The sequence below is a fragment of the Ptychodera flava genome, chromosome 12, assembly GCF_041260155.1.
Source record: "Ptychodera flava strain L36383 chromosome 12, AS_Pfla_20210202, whole genome shotgun sequence".
NCBI classification, from domain to species: Eukaryota; Metazoa; Hemichordata; class Enteropneusta; family Ptychoderidae; genus Ptychodera; species Ptychodera flava.
Window position 1 is genome coordinate 706,801 of NC_091939.1, and position 20,731 is coordinate 727,531.

The 20,731-nt window shown below is 36.1% G+C and overlaps 1 protein-coding gene across 1 annotated transcript in view; it reads right to left on the bottom strand.

The window, feature by feature from the left end:
• LOC139144644 (corrinoid adenosyltransferase MMAB-like) overlaps positions 1-20,731 on the bottom strand; it is a 50,785-nt gene that overhangs the window by 16,794 nt on the left and 13,260 nt on the right. Inside the window, exons 5-7 of the mRNA XM_070715351.1 lie at positions 15,048-15,120; positions 14,425-14,522; positions 8,011-8,075 (exon numbers count right to left, since the gene is read on the bottom strand). Coding sequence (XP_070571452.1) covers positions 8,011-8,075; positions 14,425-14,522; positions 15,048-15,120 — 236 coding nt within the window. The remainder of the gene's footprint in view (positions 1-8,010; positions 8,076-14,424; positions 14,523-15,047; positions 15,121-20,731) is intronic.

The window sequence follows — 20,731 nt, forward strand, 5'->3', positions numbered from 1 at the left end:
ATAGGTGACTAGCCCAGTTACCTGCGGTTGATACATAGCGGCCACCGCGTGGTATGCATAGACGCATACCACGCGCGCGGCGAACCACACACACTGTGTGGCAGATGACAAAATGTAGTCATCGGAGGCGGCTAATATTTAACATGTAAAAACTGATGTTTATGTGGTATTGGTTAAAAATATAATACAACTGATTTAGAATAATAAAAACGACAAAAGCTTAGAAGAAGTTTTCAAAAACTAACCTGTGGTAAAGGCATAATGCTGTATATAAAGTCTTCGCAGTGGGAGGTAAAATTGCATGGTTCGAACTTATGGACTCCCTAGAATATCATCAATCAGCACAACAACAAACCTTCGGGGGATTTCGCATCATAATCAGAAACGATCGTAAAACTTCGGGATGTGAAAAATACGCTCGGGAAATGACATGTTTTTATCGATATCCTGCGATCCGCGCGCAGTCGCCACGTCAAATATCGACCGTTGGCATTAAAAAAATGTTTTAAAAATGTTACCAAATGGGAGTGCCTCTTTAAGGGTTAGTGATTTAGTCATTATGTATGAAGTCAATTCTAAAATCGACATTAAAGTGCATCACCTAATTTAACTAACGTACTCTGGAGAGACAGAAAAAGGAATTTTGTAGACCTCTATCACAATCTTCTGTGATGCTAGTCAATACTGACATAAAATTGATAGTGATTTTAATTCAGTTTACATGAATACTGTAAACATCTCAGCCAAGCCCTGCTCTTTTTTTAGCTGTCTTTGTTCTCCTGTTTTTAATTCACACAAAATTACAAAAGAAAACACTATGCATTCTGGTTGTGTATTTCAAAGCAGTCTTAACTTACAGACACATTTTGTTGAACACACATTTTCACACACACGTATCAAACTGAGTTACAATACACATGGCTCAAGCACACTAACCAGAACACATAAAGCAATTGAATGCTTTCTGTGGCAACATTCACTTGCAGTTAAGTTTCGCTAATATTTAGGTCTATTGCATTGTTTTTCACATTTCATATTGCAGAAAACGCACCTTCTGCAACAAACTCAAAACTTTCACAGAATGTACACGATGGCTTTCACGTTTATTTTGAAGTATGCATTGCCAGACTTATCTCATAGAAGTCAAGGCTACACACCTAAGATTAGCTGTGCTTTCAGATGTACTTCGCTGTAGTCAGCCGTTTATGGCTCTGTTTATACATGTAAATATAAGGTGAGTGTAGAGCTCTGCATCTAACATTTCTTCTTTGCCTTGCTATAGCTGTGTGTGGGTGATGGGTTTAAAATCTGTGGTCGACTATATATATACCATGTAGCTTGGTTTCTCTTTCTGTTAAGTTCAATGTTGTTGGGGAGACAATGGTGTATTTCTACAGTATCATGGCTCTATCAGACAAGTTAGAGAACTCATTTGTTAGATTGTCCTACTAATTAGCATTCTTAACTAAATTCTAAGTTGAGCATTTAATCCTTTCTAGTGATGGTACTCTATTTCCATTAGCACAGATCCACTCTTATGAATGGTGATCCACTCTTATCAATTGAGATCCACTTCCCATTCCATCAATGGAAATCCACTTTCATCAATGGAGAACAAATGTATTGTGGTTAAGCAGTGAAATGGTAGAGGTTAAATTTAAATTTCACACAATTAGAAACATCCCCTGAGTAGAGAGATTGACTGAAAGACATTGTCATCGCTGGAATAGTTTTGTTGTTGGTCCCAACCGCTATTGAGTCAGTCTTAACCACAGATGTTAATAGGAAGTGGTTTGTATACAGATTCCTTGCCTTGCAAGTTGTTGAGAGATCCCGCTCTGAGTCTGATAGTAGATCCCATTCTACCGGTATGTCTGATAGCAGATCCTTTAACAGCCAGTCAGTCTAACACAAACTTAACTCTGCACTTTACTTTGTTGCGATTTGTTGGGAGAATTAACTGAGCACAAATAAACACAGCGGCTTTTAAGTATTTTGAACTGTTGAATCAGATCACCAAGGTTTCTGACATTCTTGTCATTCATTGATGTGCATATAATTCTTGACAAGTCTAAGATGAACTCACTGCACTGAATGATGACTTTACAACACACAGTGTGTCCTTTGAAACAATACTTTTCATCATTAGACGTTCACTTTTTGTCTTCAGAATGTGACAAACACATTCAAGTTCAATGAGGCAACATAATTTCACTAAAATGTAACTGGTAGATGGCTTGCCTTAAGATATTTTATTTGGTTGATACCATCGCACATTGACTATTCTTTGGAGTATTTCAATTCATGGAATTTTACAATTTTTATGTCTGATAAGGTTTGGAGTTCAAAGAAGCTATTTCTCTACTGATTCAGAAATGAAATAATGAGTCAATGACACACCAACACATTGAATAAAATCCACAAATTCTTTCCTTGCGAAGTATTTGTAATACATTTATCAAAACGTCTCAATTACGAGAAGCTATTTCAACTTTCATAAAATCCATCATCAGACTCTCACAGCTCATAAAGACATGGATAGTGAATATTTTGAAAACAAAGCTCACGCTCATTACTGTACCTTGATTGTGTTCATTGTTCAGTTTTCCTCAGTGTACTTGGCTTTCATTCTCAATTTTGAAAGTTCCAAAATTGACAAAACTTGTCAGAAAGGAGAAAGTCAAATATTCCTTTGTAAACTGTCTTAGTAATGAGATATCAAAATGGTCTCTACCATTACTTCACCTCAACAACAAACATACTGGTGTAGTTAAGAACATGGTATGAACTTGGTGGTAGGGCCAAATTCATCAGATACATTTTAATTGCATTCAAAGGTAATATCACAGCTTTTACAAAAGTTTGTCAATTTCTAATGCTTCTCCCTCAAGTTTATAGAAAAAACTTACGTTTATATAATTTTTTCAGCTACCTTTTTTGTGACCATTTCTGGATCTTTATTTCTGCAAGCACAGTCCTCACTGTCTTCTTACTTGTAAATTGAAATCCTGTATTGAATCTTATTACGCGGTAAATTCTGTACAGTATCTTACTTGTAAGTTGAAATCCTGTATTGAATCTTATTACGCGGTAAATTCTGTACAGTATCTTACTTGTAAGTTGAAATCCTGTATTGAATCTTATTACGCGGTAAATTCTGTACAGTATCTTACTTGTAAGTTGAAATCCTGTATTGAATCTCATTACGCGGTAAATTCTGTACAGTATCTTACTTGTAAGTTGAAATCCTGTATTGAATCTTATTACGCGGTAAATTCTGTATAGTATCTTACTTGTAAGTTGAAATCCTGTATTGAATCTTATTACGCGGTCAATTCTGTACAGTATCTTACTTGTAAGTTGAAATCCTGTATTGAATCTTATTACGCGGTAAATTCTGTACAGTATCTTACTTGTAAGTTGAAATCCTGTATTGAATCTTATTACGCGGTCAATTCTGTACAGCATCTTACTTGTAAGTTGAATCCTGTATTGAATCTTATTACGCGGTCAATTCTGTACAGTATCTTACTTGTAAGTTGAAATCCTGTATTGAATCTTATTACGCGGTCAATTCTGTACAGCATCTTACTTGTAAGTTGAAATCCTGTATTGAATCTTATTACGCGGTCAATTCTGTACAGCATCTTACTTGTAAGTTGAAATCCTGTATTGAATCTTATTACGCGGTAAATTCTGTACAGCATCTTACTTGTAAGTTGAAATCCTGTATTGAATCTTATTACGCGGTCAATTATGTACAGCATCTTACTTGTAAGTTGAAATCCTGTATTGAATCTTATTACGCGGTCAATTCTGTACAGCATCTTACTTGTAAGTTGAAATCCTGTATTGAATCTTATTACGCGGTAAATTCTGTACAGTATCTTACTTGTAAGTTGAAATCCTGTATTGAATCTTATTACGCGGTAAATTCTGTACAGTATCTTACTTGTAAGTTGAAATCCTGTATTGAATCTTATTACGCGGTAAATTCTGTACAGTATCTTACTTGTAAGTTGAAATCCTGTATTGAATCTTATTACGCGGTAAATTCTGTACAGTATCTTACTTGTAAGTTGAAATCCTGTATTGAATCTTATTACGCGGTAAATTCTGTACAGTATCTTACTTGTAAGTTGAAATCCTGTATTGAATCTTATTACGCGGTAAATTCTGTACAGTATCTTAAAAGCAGTTTATACAGCTAAAAATATGATATAAGCCGTAATAACTGTTCTGTTCCTATCAACTGATGTATGTACATTTATTTACACATATACTCCTAAATATCCAGTGAAAGATAATTCAACTCTTGGATCTGTCATGATCTATAAAGAGTTGAATCCTACAACAGTGACATAATCTGTTTCAAGTATTTCTCATTCTTACAAAATCACAAGGTCTGACAGTTACTGTATTTCTAAAAACGCACTCTACTTCATACTGCAGATTGTTATAATTTATAGTGACATGGATATTTTTGGAAGGGGTGAAAAAGAAGCCAGACAGGTCAAACTGACCTACTTGTGTCAAATCAAATTCTTCCATGAGTTGAAATCAACAGCATATGAAGAGTCACTTGAAATTATTCTTAAGATCAACGAATATCAGGCTTTAAGATTCCCAAGAAGCATCAAAGAACTCATTTGCTGACATATAAAGTTTTCACTGTGCATGGTAAAAGTTTAGTTTATTTTCTCTGTGTCAGTCATGAATTCCTGATTATACTGAAGTGGATTCACAAAGTTCCTGTCAATTATCATTGTAGTGTGTTTATCAATTATCAGTGTGATCAAAGGGTTTTCTTATCATTGTAGTGTGTTTATCAATTATCAGTGTGATCAAAGGGTTTTCTTATCATTGTAGTGTGTTTATCAATTATCAGTGTGATCAAAGGGTTTTATTATCATTGTAGTGTGTTTATCAATTATCAGTGTGATCATAGGGTTTTATTATCATTGTAGTGTGTTTATCAATTATCAGTGTGATCAAAGGGTTTTATTATCATTGTAGTGTGTTTATCAATTATCAGTGTGATCAAAGGGTTTTATTATCATTGTAGTGTGTTTATCAATTATCAGTGTGATCAAAGGGTTTTATTATCACTGTAGTGTGTTTATCAATTATCAGTGTGATCAAAGGGTTCTATTATCATTGTAGTGTGTTTATCAATTATCAGTGTGATCAAAGGGTTTTATTATCATTGTAGTGTGTTTATCAATTATCAGTGTGATCAAAGGGTTTTATTATCATTGTAGTGTGTTTATCAATTATCAGTGTGATCATAGGGTTTTATTATCACTGTAGTGTGTTTATCAATTATCAGTGTGATCAAAGGTTTTATTATCACTGTAGTGTGTTTCAATTATCAGTGTGATCAAAGGTTCTATTATCATTGTAGTGTGTTTATCAATTATCAGTGTGATCAAAGGGTTTTATTATCATTGTAGTGTGTTTATCAATTATCAGTGTGATCAAAGGGTTTTATTATCACTGTAGTGTGTTTATCAATTATCAGTGTGATCAAAGGGTTTTATTATCATTGTAGTGTGTTTATCAATTATCAGTGTGATCAAAGGGTTTTATTATCATTGTAGTGTGTTTATCAATTATCAGTGTGATCAAAGGGTTTTATTATCATTGTAGTGTGTTTATCAATTATCAGTGTGATCAAAGGGTTTTATTATCATTGTAGTGTGTTTATCAATTATCAGTGTGATCATAGGGTTTTATGCAAGGTTAAAATTGAATACTGGAACCTCTGCACTCCAAACTACACTACTGTAAAGTTTACGACAGCCTTTTCATTTTATTGTATGTTTTGCTGGTTTATACTTTATATATGCGAAGTTTGCCCAAAGGTCTGAAGTAAAATTGAACCTAACTCGATTTACTTGTTTGTAAGATATTGTACGTTATGGTGTTTGGTTTCTTAACCAAACACCTTTAAGAAGCCTTCAGGAGTTAAATACTTTACACTTTCAAATTCTTCTTGATGTAAATTATAGGTGCATAATTTGTAAAACCATTCATGTATAATGTTGGTTTTAGTAAATTCTAACACATAATAATTACTAAGCAGACCTGTAATTCACACAATCCAGACAAATTTCACTCCTCTGAAGGAATGTATTATGGGTAGTTTGACTGGCTTGTATGATGGTACTACAAATTTGCCACCTACTCTTATTACACAACCACGTCCGGTTGTCTTGCTACCATGACCTGTGTGGTCTTGTTACCATGACTGGTGGTCTTGTTACCATGACTAGTGGTCCTGTCAGTACCATAACCCCACCTGACAATCCTGTTACCTATGCTAGATATCTCAAAAAACAATTCTGGTGGAGTTCTTTATCTTACTAATATCATGCAAGTAGCACTCACTGGCCAATCTAACCAGAACAATTGCACACCGATTGGTCTTTATACAAAAACAACTTGATTCAAAAATCGACTCCATTCTCTGTTATGTTAGTTTAAGGGTGACAAATTGGACTATCTCGCTGGCTTCAACACTGTGACACATTCACCTCTGTAATAACCATAGTATGTGATTCTTTCTTTTGTACCTGATGGAATGTTACACCAAACGACACCCTGCTTCCGAATTTGATACTACAGAGACAAATTACACAAGATTTCCCGATATTTGAAATTAAAAATGGCCGCCATCCCTGTGTTAACTCTATGGGGAAAAATAAAATTTTTGATTTTTGAAAAACTAAGACAGTGAAGTTTTCTTTCATGAAGAGCTTTGAAATTAGCCCCCACAAGTGGTAGATCAGAAGAGAATTGATAAAATTTGAAAGCCCGAATTGCTGCACCCGAGGCACGTTCTACCTTAACACAATGTTGTTAATCCTCTTTCATGTGTGTTACCACTACATGTCTTTTGAAGAATGATGTTGTTGTAACCCTAAACAGATGTTTCTGTGGCACGGTTTCTATCTGTTATTACAGTAAACATGTGTTTTGTTGATGATGGAGAAAAGTAATGGTTTTTTTTCCAAATTTAGATTCAGCAATATAACATCTGTAGTTGGGTCTGGGAATCCACTCAAGTGTAATCTGGAAATTTATTCAATTCAGTTCCAACAAATGAGAGAGTGAGAGAAACAGAGCTACACTATCATCGTAAAAGGTATCTGGGTAATAGAAATACAGATGAATGATTGTTGGGAAAATTCACGAGGAGACAGAAATTAGCTTGTGATACATGGTTATGGCAACAGAAATAAACATACGGGTTAAAAATAGTGGCCATATTGGATTACGATGTAATATCTACCTCAAACTTAGTCAGTTTATTATTTCTTGTACCACTTTGACAAGAAATCATTCCGGATCAATCACAGCAGTGGCTATCCTTGGTTGCAGAGCTAAACACAAAGATGAATGTACTGTATTTAATCTACATGTCCAACTCAATGACATTGATATTATTCTATGATGGGCTACAAATGGTTCCATATGCACTGCAGTGTAAAATAATATGAGGTTATTACGAAAATACCGCAAAGGATGCACGAGGACATTGGCGCAGCGTATCGCCTGACGCAAAGCGGAGGGCGATGCGCGGCACCAATGTCCTCGTGCATCCTTTGCGGTATTTTTGTAATAACCTTATTATTATACATCTTACTTTCCTGATCGGGGCATCAAAATGTCGGAGTAGTGACCATTTTCGTGCAATGTCAACAATTTTTCTTCCGATTTTATCGCGCCAGTGTGGAACGCTACCTCGGACGCGCTTCTGCAAGTTTTGGAGTGTGTGCACTACACACATACGTACGTACAGAGCGCTCGCGAGACTTGTTCTGGCACTCGTCCAAGGGGTCCCTTGAAATCGTTCTACAGTGAACGCGCAGATACAGCCGCAGGGAATGGGGCGCCTTGATACCGTACGTGTTACGGAACGGGCGCGCGTTCCGTACGGCTTTTTAGCGTACGCTAAATCCTATTGTTCTTGATGGTAGATGTATAATAATAATATGCACACTATACCTTCTCTCAGCTCGTCTACACACAGCTCTGGCAAGATGAAGTGATGCACTGGTCTTCCCTCCAGACTGAAAAAATTAACAATGGCACATAAAGGACAAACAAACAAACAAACAAACAAACAAACAAACAAACAAAGCAATAAAATTTCAATCCAGGATGTTTTCAATGAAATGTGTTTGGGTATGGTCAAATACCTGCATACTAGGTTCTTAATAATCTTGGATAAACAATGAATTAAAAACCAGCAGCTTGTAACATGTTGGATATACATTAAAGCCGAGTGATACTACATGGATTTCAACTAATTCTTGAGTTTTGGATGCCAGGGTCAGAAATTATATGGATAGTGAGTAAATCAGTGTAGGGTTGGTGGTTTTGTGAAATGCCGGGGTCAGAAACTATGTAGTAGGTAAATCAGTGTAGGGTTGGTGGTTTTGTGAAATGCCGGGGTCAGAAACTGTGTAGTAGGTAAATCAGTGTAGGGTTGGTGGTTTTGTGAAATGCCGGGGTCAGAAACTATGTAGTAGGTAAATCAGTGTAGGGTTGGTGGTTTTGTGAAATGCCAGGGTCAGAAACTGTGTGGATGATGTGGTAGTTGGTAAATCAGTGTAGGGTTGGTGGTTTTGTGAAATGCCAGGGTCAGAAACTGTGTAGTAGGTAAATCAGTGTAGGGTTGGTGGTTTTGTGAAATGCCAGGGTCAGAAACTATGTAGTAGGTAAATCAGTGTAGGGTTGGTGGTTTTGTGCAATGCCGGGGTCAGAAACTGTGTGGATGATGTGGTAGTTGGTAAATCAGTGAAGGGCTGGTGGTTTTGTTGAGGGATTGATGTGAAAATCATAATGAAGTAAATTTCAATTGAAGCTGCTCCTGTCAGAAAATTCTAGAAAGAAAATGACAGTGGGTCACTTTTTCAAGAATATTGGTATGTACATTGACCTTGAAGCAGTCTGAGATGACCTTTAATATAGAAAGACTATGAGATTATTACAAAAATACCGCAAAGGATGCATGAGGACATTGGCGCAGCATATCGTCCGACGTGAAGCGGAGGGCGATGCGCGGCGCCAATGTCCTCGTGCATCCTTTGCGGTATTTTCGTAATAACCTTATTATTATACCATAGATTTTACATTTCGTTTATACTGGGACATCAACTTGTCTGAGTAGTGACCGTTTTCGTGCAATGTAAACAATTTTTCTTCTGATTTACAGCGCAAGTGTGGAATGCTATCTCGGACACGCTTCTGCAAGCTCTGGATAGTGTGTGAGCCCTAAACACGTGTACAGAGCACGCGAGAGACATGTTCTGGCACACGTCCAATGAGTCCCTTGAAACCATTCAACAGTAAATATGCAAATACAGCCACAGGGGCCAGGGGATGGGGTGCCTGGACACCGTACGTGTTATGGAACGAGTGTTCCGTAGCACAGGCAAAATTCTATTTTTCTCGATGGTAGATGTATAATAATGTGTATTACTGAGAAATGCATCATTATTAATGAGGACAGAGTTTTTGATTCTTACGAGTTAGACCTTTTGAAATTTGGAAAGACTATGACTTTTACTGTGTACATATGTGGAATAAAAACTGTTTTTTTCTTTCTTGTCACTCTCACATGGAAATTGTTAATAATTAACATTCATTAAACAGAGAAATATTTCATTCATGGTTGATACTAGTGCTTTTCCATGGTGTCTGACGAGAACGGCTAGAGATCATAGAAATAATTTGAAATGTAGTACTTCAAGGTTACAAATTATCATAAGGTTTGTCAGAGTATCTTTGTGTGATGTTTAACTAAGAACAATCTGTCTTCTAGACCTGGTTGTAAGAAAGAAACTTTTAGTCAGTGAATCACTTAAACTTCCTTAAAAGCCCCTTTCCAAAAATATGATTTTTTTTAATTGCCTTTCTTAAAAAATGACAAGAAGGAGATCTAATGATTTGGTACTCACAAACCATACCCACTACACTTAACCTAATCCTAAACCCTTCCAAGGTATTATTTCTACATCTTCACATGGAAAGATTTTCCAGAGGATGCCTTCATGAAGTTTGTTGCAAAACTGAACCAGAATAAAAGCACCCCAGATGGTCTTTGATTACTTGTGATGGTGTATCTGTCTCCGTTAAGTTGGGAAATCAATATCTTTGATATTGAATGGTATTTACATGTAACAGTCTCTTTGCATGAGAGCTTTAGCCTGTGGTAAATGAAAGATTGGTGCAATGTGTGACCTATTAGAAACACTTATAGGGTGGTATTATTACATGTAGTGATGGATACAAGATGTTATCAGCGTTGACATTTCAACTTAGAGCTGCTACACCTGTCCATTTCTTGTCATGTCAAAAAGGGTTAAAACTGGGAACAAACTTTTAAAGGAATTATACTGACTGGAGTTAAACAATCACTATATTGTGATTTGCATTGTAACTACTGGTATCATACTGACATTTTCTTTTCAATTGATAAAGTCACCAGTCAAATCATAGATAGTGGCGAGGGGGGGGGGTTTACTGTCACTGGTCAAATCATAGATAGTAGAGGGGGTTTACTGTCACTGGACAAATCATGGATAGTAGAGGGGGTCTACTGTCACTGGTCAAATCATAGATAGTAGAGGGGGGTCTACTATCACTGGTCAAATCATAGATAGTAGAGGGGGGTCTACTGTCACTGGTCAAATCATAGATAGTAGAGGGAGGGGTCTACTGTCATTGGTCAAATCAAAGATCATAGAGCAGATCTACTGTCACTGGTCAAATCATAGATAGTAGAGAGAGGGGGGTCTACTGTCACTGGTCAAATCATAGATCGTATAGAGAAAGGGGTCTACTGCCATTGGTCAAATCATGATATCACCAAATGACAATAGGCAAATAGAATGACTAAACACTGACGAAATTCTTAAACCATGAATAGAAAATTGAATACCTCTCTTGAATGGGGAAATAAAAATCTGTGAAATAATTTCTTGTTTAAGTCAACTCTCTATCATGGGTTTAATTATTAAGTCAATTGAACCTTCAATTTTAACAATATGTACTTAGATTTGTAGTTATTTGTTTCTAATCTGATTGGATTGATTTTAAGTACAATTGATCACAGAGAATGATTTTTCTCTTTGATTAAATTGATAGAACACAGTGACTGGATTGGTCCAATTAAACTACACTAAGGTAAAATATCAAGTCTTCTCAGATCCAGTGTAAAAGGAAATGAAGAAATGATATTCAGAAATTTTTATCAGCCAACACATTCTTTGCCAGGAATTTCACATCAAGGTTATATATATCAATGTTGACCCATTTTTCTTTGGACAAATATCTATCTGTAAAAGTACTTAGAGCGGTTGGGAATTCAGATTGTCTCAAGCAGAGTGGATCTAATATATCCTGTCTAATATTTTGACAGATGTGAACTCTATTTTGTGTGATATTTAAGCAGCAAAATGCGTTGACCTTCAAGGTCAAATTTAGCATCACCAAGAATGTGAAAACAAGGACGCCAGTGTGGGAAAAAGCAGATGGGATGTGTTTGCAACAGCTTTGCAATGAAATCATTGAATAATATTGGATCAAAAACTGTGACAGAAATTGACCATTGCACATAAAAAGCTACAACCACAAAGAGAAAGACTTTCATGCCAATGGTTCACCGAAGTTTATTTCAACTTGACTTTTGATGTACTGTCATTATCTATAACCTGACAGAACCGTGCCTGAATTTTTGAAAAGTCATTTTTTCCTACATGCTATGAGTTAGCTGGACAAGACCCTTATTATGATGGGACATTACAAGGTTTGTGATCTAGAACCAATTCTCCCAGTCATACAAACCAGTTAAACATTATTGCACTGCACAAGCAACCAACTGACTGTTGAAAAACTAGACAACACTGAGCATCCACTAGACTTCTATGAATGCTGGTTGTTCGGACCATTTGAAAATGTTAAGATATATTCACTTAACACCTCTGCCTACACAAGAAATTGAATGTTGAATGACACACAAATATCTAATACACTGCACACATGTGTTTATTTGAATTAAATTGACTGTACAAATTTCATGTGTTTTCCATTTTGATGGACTGGTGCTGTAAGATTTGCAAGCTTTCGTTTACTTCATCTTCCAGTCTTACACAGAAAGGTCACTTGAGGACACACACAGTTTGCTATGCAGTGAATGACTGGCCGATACTTGGTAGAGAAATGTTTAAATGTATTCAGCATGTCTGGGTATTCTTGAGCATTTTGGATGATCACAGCTGATTAGGTCATGAGAAAGGGTCAAACGTAGCTGGGTGTATGCCGACAAAACATTCCAAAAAATCAGAATATTTATCTTAAGAAGCGACACCACAATGTGCGGCACGCAAGTCTTTTATTTTCTTCTCAGAAAAAATAACAATCAAAGTAGTAACTTTCCTTGCAGGAAAAACTACATTAAGGAGTACCGGTATGTCCATTGATGCCTTGCTTTAATACTCTACTAGCGGTCGGAAAGAATTTCTTTTAATCACAGTGTGACATCCAAGAACTTGCTCCCAGTTAACTTTTAATAGAACTGAAGATATTTAGCATTCAATAATTACTGTTAGGGGATTTCTTTTTCTGGTGGATTGGATCTCGGCAAGCAGCATAACCAGACGCCGGTGATGTGATCTTTGACCAGTGAATGTTCACAAATATTCGGCAGTACAAGTGATCAAAGAATAAAACATAATAAAAACACCAGCTGCTTCATGATCACTGCGGGGTCTTTGGTGTATTGGTCATAAAATGAATTCTGTGGCAAGTACTCCTAATCATACTCAATGACACTGAAAACTGCATCTCTCTGTGTGTCTCCAAAAACTGATTTGTCAGTTGGGAATGACAGTTGAGACACCATCAATGCAAATATTGGAGTCTAATTTCTCATTTCCCTGTAAATAGATTTGATGTTTCTGTTTTAAGCAGCAATGTTTTCAATTTATAACACGCTGTGCTAAGGGAGATAACATTTCATTTCATGGTCAAATGCTTGTCAAGTACAACAAATCTTCTTGGCACTGACAAACTTTACAGGGATTTATAGTTATACTCTCACTTTTTTTGCCGTTTTCTGCAACAGTAGAATTTTTTGTTTATATGACAAGTTTCTTATTGCGCTCCCTAAAACCAAATATCACTTTTCCCTTTTTTCACTTTTCTCCTAACTGTATGATTATCCTATGGGACAATAAACCTTCACTAAAACATATTCAGTTTCATACACTGATAGCTTTTAATAATATTTCCCATATTATTCAGTTTAAAATGTTCTGATCATGGATGCCTGATGTCTGGATTTTTATCATTCATCTTCAAAACTCAAATTATGTTTTACACAGGATTCTTTTCTCTTGGATCAAACAGCAGATAATCAAGCCAAATAATGGTTCAAAATGCCAAATATTTTGACAATTTCATTATACCAAGGCAATCATACCTACAACATGCTAGGAAGTAGTCATATAAAACATGTGTGAAGTTTGAATTTGCGACCTATTTGTACAAAAAATCATGAAATCAAATGGCAAATCATGATGAGATGGTACATTGGAAGGGAAGGTTGACGTTGACTAAATTTGGTAAAGACAAGGAAAACTGAAGAAAATTACAATGTAGGATGCAATATATACCACACAATGTCTGTTTCTGGGCTATGTAACCAAAGTGTTTGTACAAGCCTCAATGAGCCTATAATTCAGGGGCTCCAAAATGCATTTGAAGAATTAGTAAGTTCCCCTTGCTAAATCATACAACTTTTGAAAAAGCATTGACCATTGCAGAGGAAACTCGGGAAGAATCTAAGGTCAAAGGGTAACCACAGAAGAAAACTACTGTGTTTCACCATACCAACGTCCAAAATATCTCTGCATTTTTTCTAAAATACACAAAACAAGATTTTTTTGGCCAATGTTGACACTACCCGTGTTGTGCAATAAATGTTTTAGGCTGAGAATACTGGTATGTGAAGATACTGGAAACAAAACATCCATTAAGCTGAGAACATTGTTCAACATGGATATATTGGAATGATTACTGGAGCTGAAAAGAATTCCACTTAAACTCTGCTAGTTGTTTTGCACCAAGACTTGTATTCCAGCTGACAGTGTGTGCTGAACTCAGCTGACGTAATTGAACTCTTTCAGATCAAATATTGCAAGCTGTCAATGCAAAATATGAGTCTGTATGATAGGTCTACTCAAGTATGTCTGCACAAACAAATTATACAAGCTGGATAATTTGATTAGACTGAAATAGTCCCTCCACAGAGTATATGATCCCCAGTAGATATCTCCACATTATCAGCCACGGTGACACAGATGCAGCAGAGAGCCACGGTGACACAGATGCAGCAGAGATTTGTATACTTACTGGCAGTATAAAGTTTCTCAAGGGCGGCAGTTGGTCTGTGTAGATGTCAATCCAATTTTCAAGTTCCACTACGACATCACTGTTAAACTCTGTTCTCTCTGAAATCATAACACTGTCTTTTTTTAGTTTGTTTACAAATATTACACAGAGTTTTACACTTTTGACTCTAATTTCCACATAATCCACAAACTTCATGGCGGGAAGACTGCATGGTTAGATCAAACTCCAGTGATAAGAGTGTAGGACTCAGAGGTTGAATGTATAAAAGTGTCAGCTAGGCTAGATAGATCAGTCAGGATAATGAGTCAAGTACAGGACAGTTTGAAATCTTAAAACCAAGATTTGACGAATGAATCTACACAATTCTCAACTCATTGAACTCTTCAGTTTTTTCAGGGTGTTTCTCTGCAAAATGTGCAAATTTTTGGGTATGCCTTGAATTTGTTTCAATATTCTGACTAATTCTATTCGCAAAATAATAATTTATGCCTGTGAGTAATTTGTTAAAGCTTTAATTCACCAAGAACATTTATGTATTATTATAATTAATGTCGCTATGTTAAAATGAATGCATTAACATTGACAATGTTTTGTTATTTTGAGGAGGACATACACATACTCACTCAGCTTGCTCTCAGATAGGGAACTTCTTGGAGTTGCTATGTGAGATCCAACATCTTGAAGTAAACACTGGATCTGTGTGTATCAACCAGAAGAGTCATATCAAGGATTTGTATGTCTGGATGATTTATTGCTAAACAGGAAGTCAATATTCTCAATAGGAGTACTGCAATCCCTCTCATTCTTTGACCACACTTTCTGCATTTTAAGCCAAACCAACAAATTGGTATGTTGTCAGTAACATGCCTTTGAAATTTTCTGTAGGTTGGACGAAATGTTTTTTTACTTTTCTTTTTGTTTCTGAAACCCATAAAATAAAGTAAAATTTAGAGGATTTAACCGAAATTTTTGGAAATGTCTAGGGTTGGCGAGTTTTTCTAGAGTAGGTAAGGTTACGGGAAACAAATATTTTTTGTTTGACCTTACACAGAAGTCAAGTGAATTACTATGATGACATAACAGGTGCAGTCCAACCTGTCTGTACTGGTAATCACTAGAGTGGTAGTCTATTTCATCATGGTGGCCAGTTTAAGAAACTAACTGCCATGAGATTTCATAACCTCAAGACCTTCTATTGACCAGTCACCTCTTTTGTCGATCATTGGCCACCCACCTGCACACAACTGTCCTAAAGCTGATAGAAATGCCCTGCAAGTCAGTAGTGATGAATACTTCAGATTCAGTGACACAAAACATTCATAATAAAGGGTGCCAGATGAGTTTGACTGACTTTGTATCATCTTGCTTCAGAAATGTCATCATTTTTAATAAAACAACAATGATTAAATTTGCCAAATAGCCTGAACCTCTACAATAGGTTACTTACACATAGTGGTCACTTTTTCTTAGTGTTCTCAGTGACCACTAGTGGTATACAAAGCTTAGTATGCACTGTCAACCTGTACACTACATTTCCAATGTCAATTTCAAGATCAAGAACAAAAACATCATTCATTATCAATCACTGAGTTCAAGAAGAAAAATGCAAGTCACATGTCAACATGAAAAAAATTTACAAATTTACTCATGTGTCCACCAGATGAATAAGCAATTGTAAATGCTAAAACCATTGTCCATGGACTTGGTACGGTCTGAACAGATCAATGAGGGCTAAAACCATTGTCCATGGACTTGGTGCAGTCTAACTTAACTTCCTAATACTGGAACTCTATGGTTTTGTGAAACCAGAGAAAATTGTGAAATACTGAAAACGCTTTGTGATGCAGAGCTTTCAATATTTAAAACTTTTACTGAATATTGTGACATTTCATCTCCTTTTTTTAATGATACTTTGAATATTTCTTGGTTTATCTAACTGTCATTGAGTTATTACAGGCACACACTGAGGTGTTATTTGTGTTACCAATGACATTCATTCCATTCAAAGGACACATCACCATAAACAATGGAGACTGACTAGCATGATAGCACTGTATTCCATAGTAGAATTGTTTATGGGTTGTGACTGGGAGCAGTGTTAAAACAAGAGTTGTAAATAATCATAACTCTGTCGAACTCTGAAGATCCGCATTTAGTCTAGATAAAAGCAGATGGTAGTGGCTTTAACCCTAGATTATCCACGGAAAAGTTTCTCATGTACCGTGTGCTCCTTCCGTTGTATCGGCCACAATTCAAAACATATCTTTTGAGTCAAAGATGTTTATGTATGTTTGGAAATAGATGGATTCCAAAAGGAAATTCCACTATCTCACCAGGCCATAGTTTACATATGTTGCAGGCCCATTGAAGTTACACTTACATGTACTGTATAATTTATACTTTGAATTGTTCTATGGTTACCCTGACTCATTTCTAAGCTTCTTTTCATTTGAAAATTGCATGAGAAAGCACAAGCCTCATCATGCTCATTACATGAAACTTGATGTATAGGTGACAAATTACTCCTGATATTTGTAGATTTCAATTTATTTGCAATATTCAGATGCAGGTCCCAGTCAGAAAATTGATGAATATGATGTATGATGTTTTGTTGGCGTCAAGACTGGCTCTCAGATAGCAGACATATGGTCATGGCACCATGGGTCAAACCCTGGGAAAACATGTCATCTTCAACCAAATACTATATTTGGATCTGTCAGTTTGACTCAAATTACTATGTATATTATTTTTGAACTTTTATTTTCACACAGTTTTTCAATGCAAACTTTTCTCCAAATCATCAGGGAATATTAAAATGAAAAAGAAATGACTTGGTATGTGTGAATGAAAACAAATATGAAATCTGTCATTCCACAGTTCAATGATATTCTAAACAACAAATCTGATCCCTACAAACATAGGACACAGAATTGGTGGTGCCAGGAAATATTTCTCACCAATGCCGCTGTGATGGAAGCAGAAAAATGAGAGAAATTCAGCTGCTGTGTGAACTTTGAAATCAAGGGTTAAAGTTTGATTGTACAGAGGAAGCTGACTCACAGATTTCAAATTTTATAAACTGAACACAGGAATGTGTGTAACTTTGCTCCCAAGGTAAATGACAAGGAATATCAGACATTTGCTGACTGAAAAAAATGTTTTATTTCAAAAAACATCTCAAGAGTGGGTATTGTTCCTAAAATGTTCCCTGGGTTCAAGGAGAAAAAAAATGCAAATAAACAAAGAGTGCTGATCTTGCAGGCATTTCAGTCAATGCATTGATTTCACTGACAGTATTTCAGTCAATTCATTGATTTCACTGACAGTATTTCAGTCAATGCATTGATTTCACTGACAGTATTTCAGTCAATGCACTGATTTCACTGACAGTATTTCAGTCAATGCATTGATTTCACTGACAGTATTTCAGTCAATGCACCGATTTCACTGACAGTATTTCAGTCAATTCATTGATTTCACTGACAGTATTTCAGTCAATTCATTGATTTCACTGACAGTATTTCAGTCAATGCACCGATTTCACTGACAGTATTTCAGTCAATGCACCGATTTCACTGACAGTATTTCAGTCAATGCATTGATTTCTCTGACAGTATTTCAGTCAATGCACGATTTCACTGACAGTATTTCAGTCAATTCATTGATTTCACTGACAGTATTTCAGTCAATGCATTGATTTCACTGACAGTATTTCAGTCAATGCACCGATTTCACTGACAGTATTTCAGTCAATGCATTGATTTCACTGACAGTATTTCAGTCAATGCATTGATTTCACTGACAGTATTTCAGTCAATGCATTGATTTCTCTGACAGTATTTCAGTCAATGCACCGATTTCACTGACAGTATTTCAGTCAATTCATTGATTTCAATGACAGTATTTCAGTTAATTCATTGATTTCACTGACAGTATTTCAGTCAATGCACCGATTTAACTGACAGTATTTCAGTCAATTCATTGATTTCACTGACAGTATTTCAGTCAATTCATTGATTTCACTGACAGTATTTCAGTCAATTCATTGATTTCACTGACAGTATTTCAGTCAATGCACTGATTTCACTGACAGTATTTCAGTCAATTCATTGATTTCACTGACAGTATTTCAATCAATGCAACGATTTCACTGACAGTATTTAAGTCAATGCATTGATTTCACTGACAGTATTTCAATCAATGCACCGATTTCACTGACAGTATTTCAGTCAATTCATTGATTTCACTGACAGTATTTCAGTCAATGCATTGATTTCAGTGACAGTATTTCAGTCAATTCATTGATTTCACTGACAGTATTTCAGTCAATGCACTGATTTCACTGACAGTATTTCAGTCAATGCATTGATTTCACTGACAGTATTTCAATCAATGCACTGATTTCACTGTCAGTATTTCAGTCAATTCATTGATTTCACTGACAGTATTTCAATCAATGCACCGATTTCACTGACAGTATTTCAGTCAATTCATTGATTTCACTGACAGTATTTCAGTCAATGCATTGATTTCACTGACAGTATTTCAGTCAATTCATTGATTTCACTGACAATATTTCAGTCAATGCACCGATTTCACTGACAGTATTTCAGTCAATTCATTGATTTCACTGACAGTATTTAAGTCAATTCATTGATTTCACTGACAGTATTTCAGTCAATGCATTGATTTCACTGACAGTATTTCAGTCAATTCACTGATTTCACTGACAGTATTTCAGTCAATTCATTGATTTCACTGACAGTATTTCAGTTAATTCATTGATTTCACTGACAGTATTTCAGTCGGTTCCCAGAAACTTCGCACCAAAACCACTTCGCACCAGACCATCTCGTCTCATACCATTTCGCACCAAAACCACTTCGCACCAAAACAACCTCGTACCAAAACCACTTCGCCCCAAAAATCACGTCGCCAAAAACCATTGCGACCCGAAAAAAAACACGACTTAACTCCCCAATTTATCGGTAACCTTTAAAACTGAAAATAACCAACCACTGCCAGTGAAGTTTTAATCACCTTTCTACCATCCCAGGACTGAAATCTTGAAATTGTACACATTTCGAGAAAACGACATGGCATCGTGCAATACCGCGCACGGCACCTGAAATGTACCATTTAGTAGTTTGTGTTTCTTTTTTCTAATATATGGTATGGTTTCATTGAAGAATAAATGGTTCGTGGTAGCCAAGTTGCAGGTAAAAACAACGTTATGATACATCGTGATATCGATGTTTTAGGACGAGTTGGCGGAACTATACGGTATCAAGCGAAGTGGTTTTAGTACGAGGTGGTACATGTACTTGGGGCGAAGTGGCGTTGGACGAGGTAGTACTTGGGACGAGGTGGTTTTGGTGCGAAATGGTTTTTGGACGAAGTTGTGTGGGGCTAACTGGTTTTGGTGCGAAGTGTCTGGACCCCTTTCAGTCAATGCACCGATTTAACTGACAGTATTTCAGTCAATGCATTGATTTCACTGACAGTATTTCAGTCAATATATTGATTTCATTGACAGTATTTCACTTAATGCACCGATTTCACTGACAGTATTTCAGTCAATGCATTGATTTCACTGTCAGCATTTCAGTTAATTCATTGATTTCACTGGTGGCATTTCAGTCAATTCATAGATTTCACTGACGGCTTTGACTTATCTTTCATTCAAAGGATAGTTTAACTCTTATGGTAGATTCATGACTGTAAGATGGTGACAGTTTCTACTGGATAGTTTGGTCCAAAAGGTTTTATCAAGACATGTAAACCACACCAGCAAACATCATACTCAGTTAACTTTTGTGGATAATAGTATGCTATTTCACTGATTTATAGAAAAGCTCAAGTCTTTCCAACAAGTTTAACAGATGTTTAGTTTTGCACTCGGTGGTCCAAACTCTCCAAAAGAGCTCACTAACAAGAAATAAATCAATTAACTTTTCACGTACTTTGGCTTTTAGAAAGATTATTGCTACAAAATACCAATGCATTTGGACTATGAAATTTACCCTCAATGTTAAAAACATGTGTGAATTTCAGAGGCTATGTGACTAGACACTGGTGCAACAATCGGGTACTATAGTGTAATTCAGTCATTATTATCCCATCCCATTTGGATTCTTTTTGCCAATGTCAGTGGTGAAATTTATTACATGAAGGCAGTAAATCAGAGAGAATGGAACGCAGAACATCAAGGTAAAGTAGACGGCAATTGTAACACTTAGTTTGATGAATTGTCCTGTCAAGTTTGACAAACTGCTTCCCTGCTATTCTCATTAATGGATAAACTGAT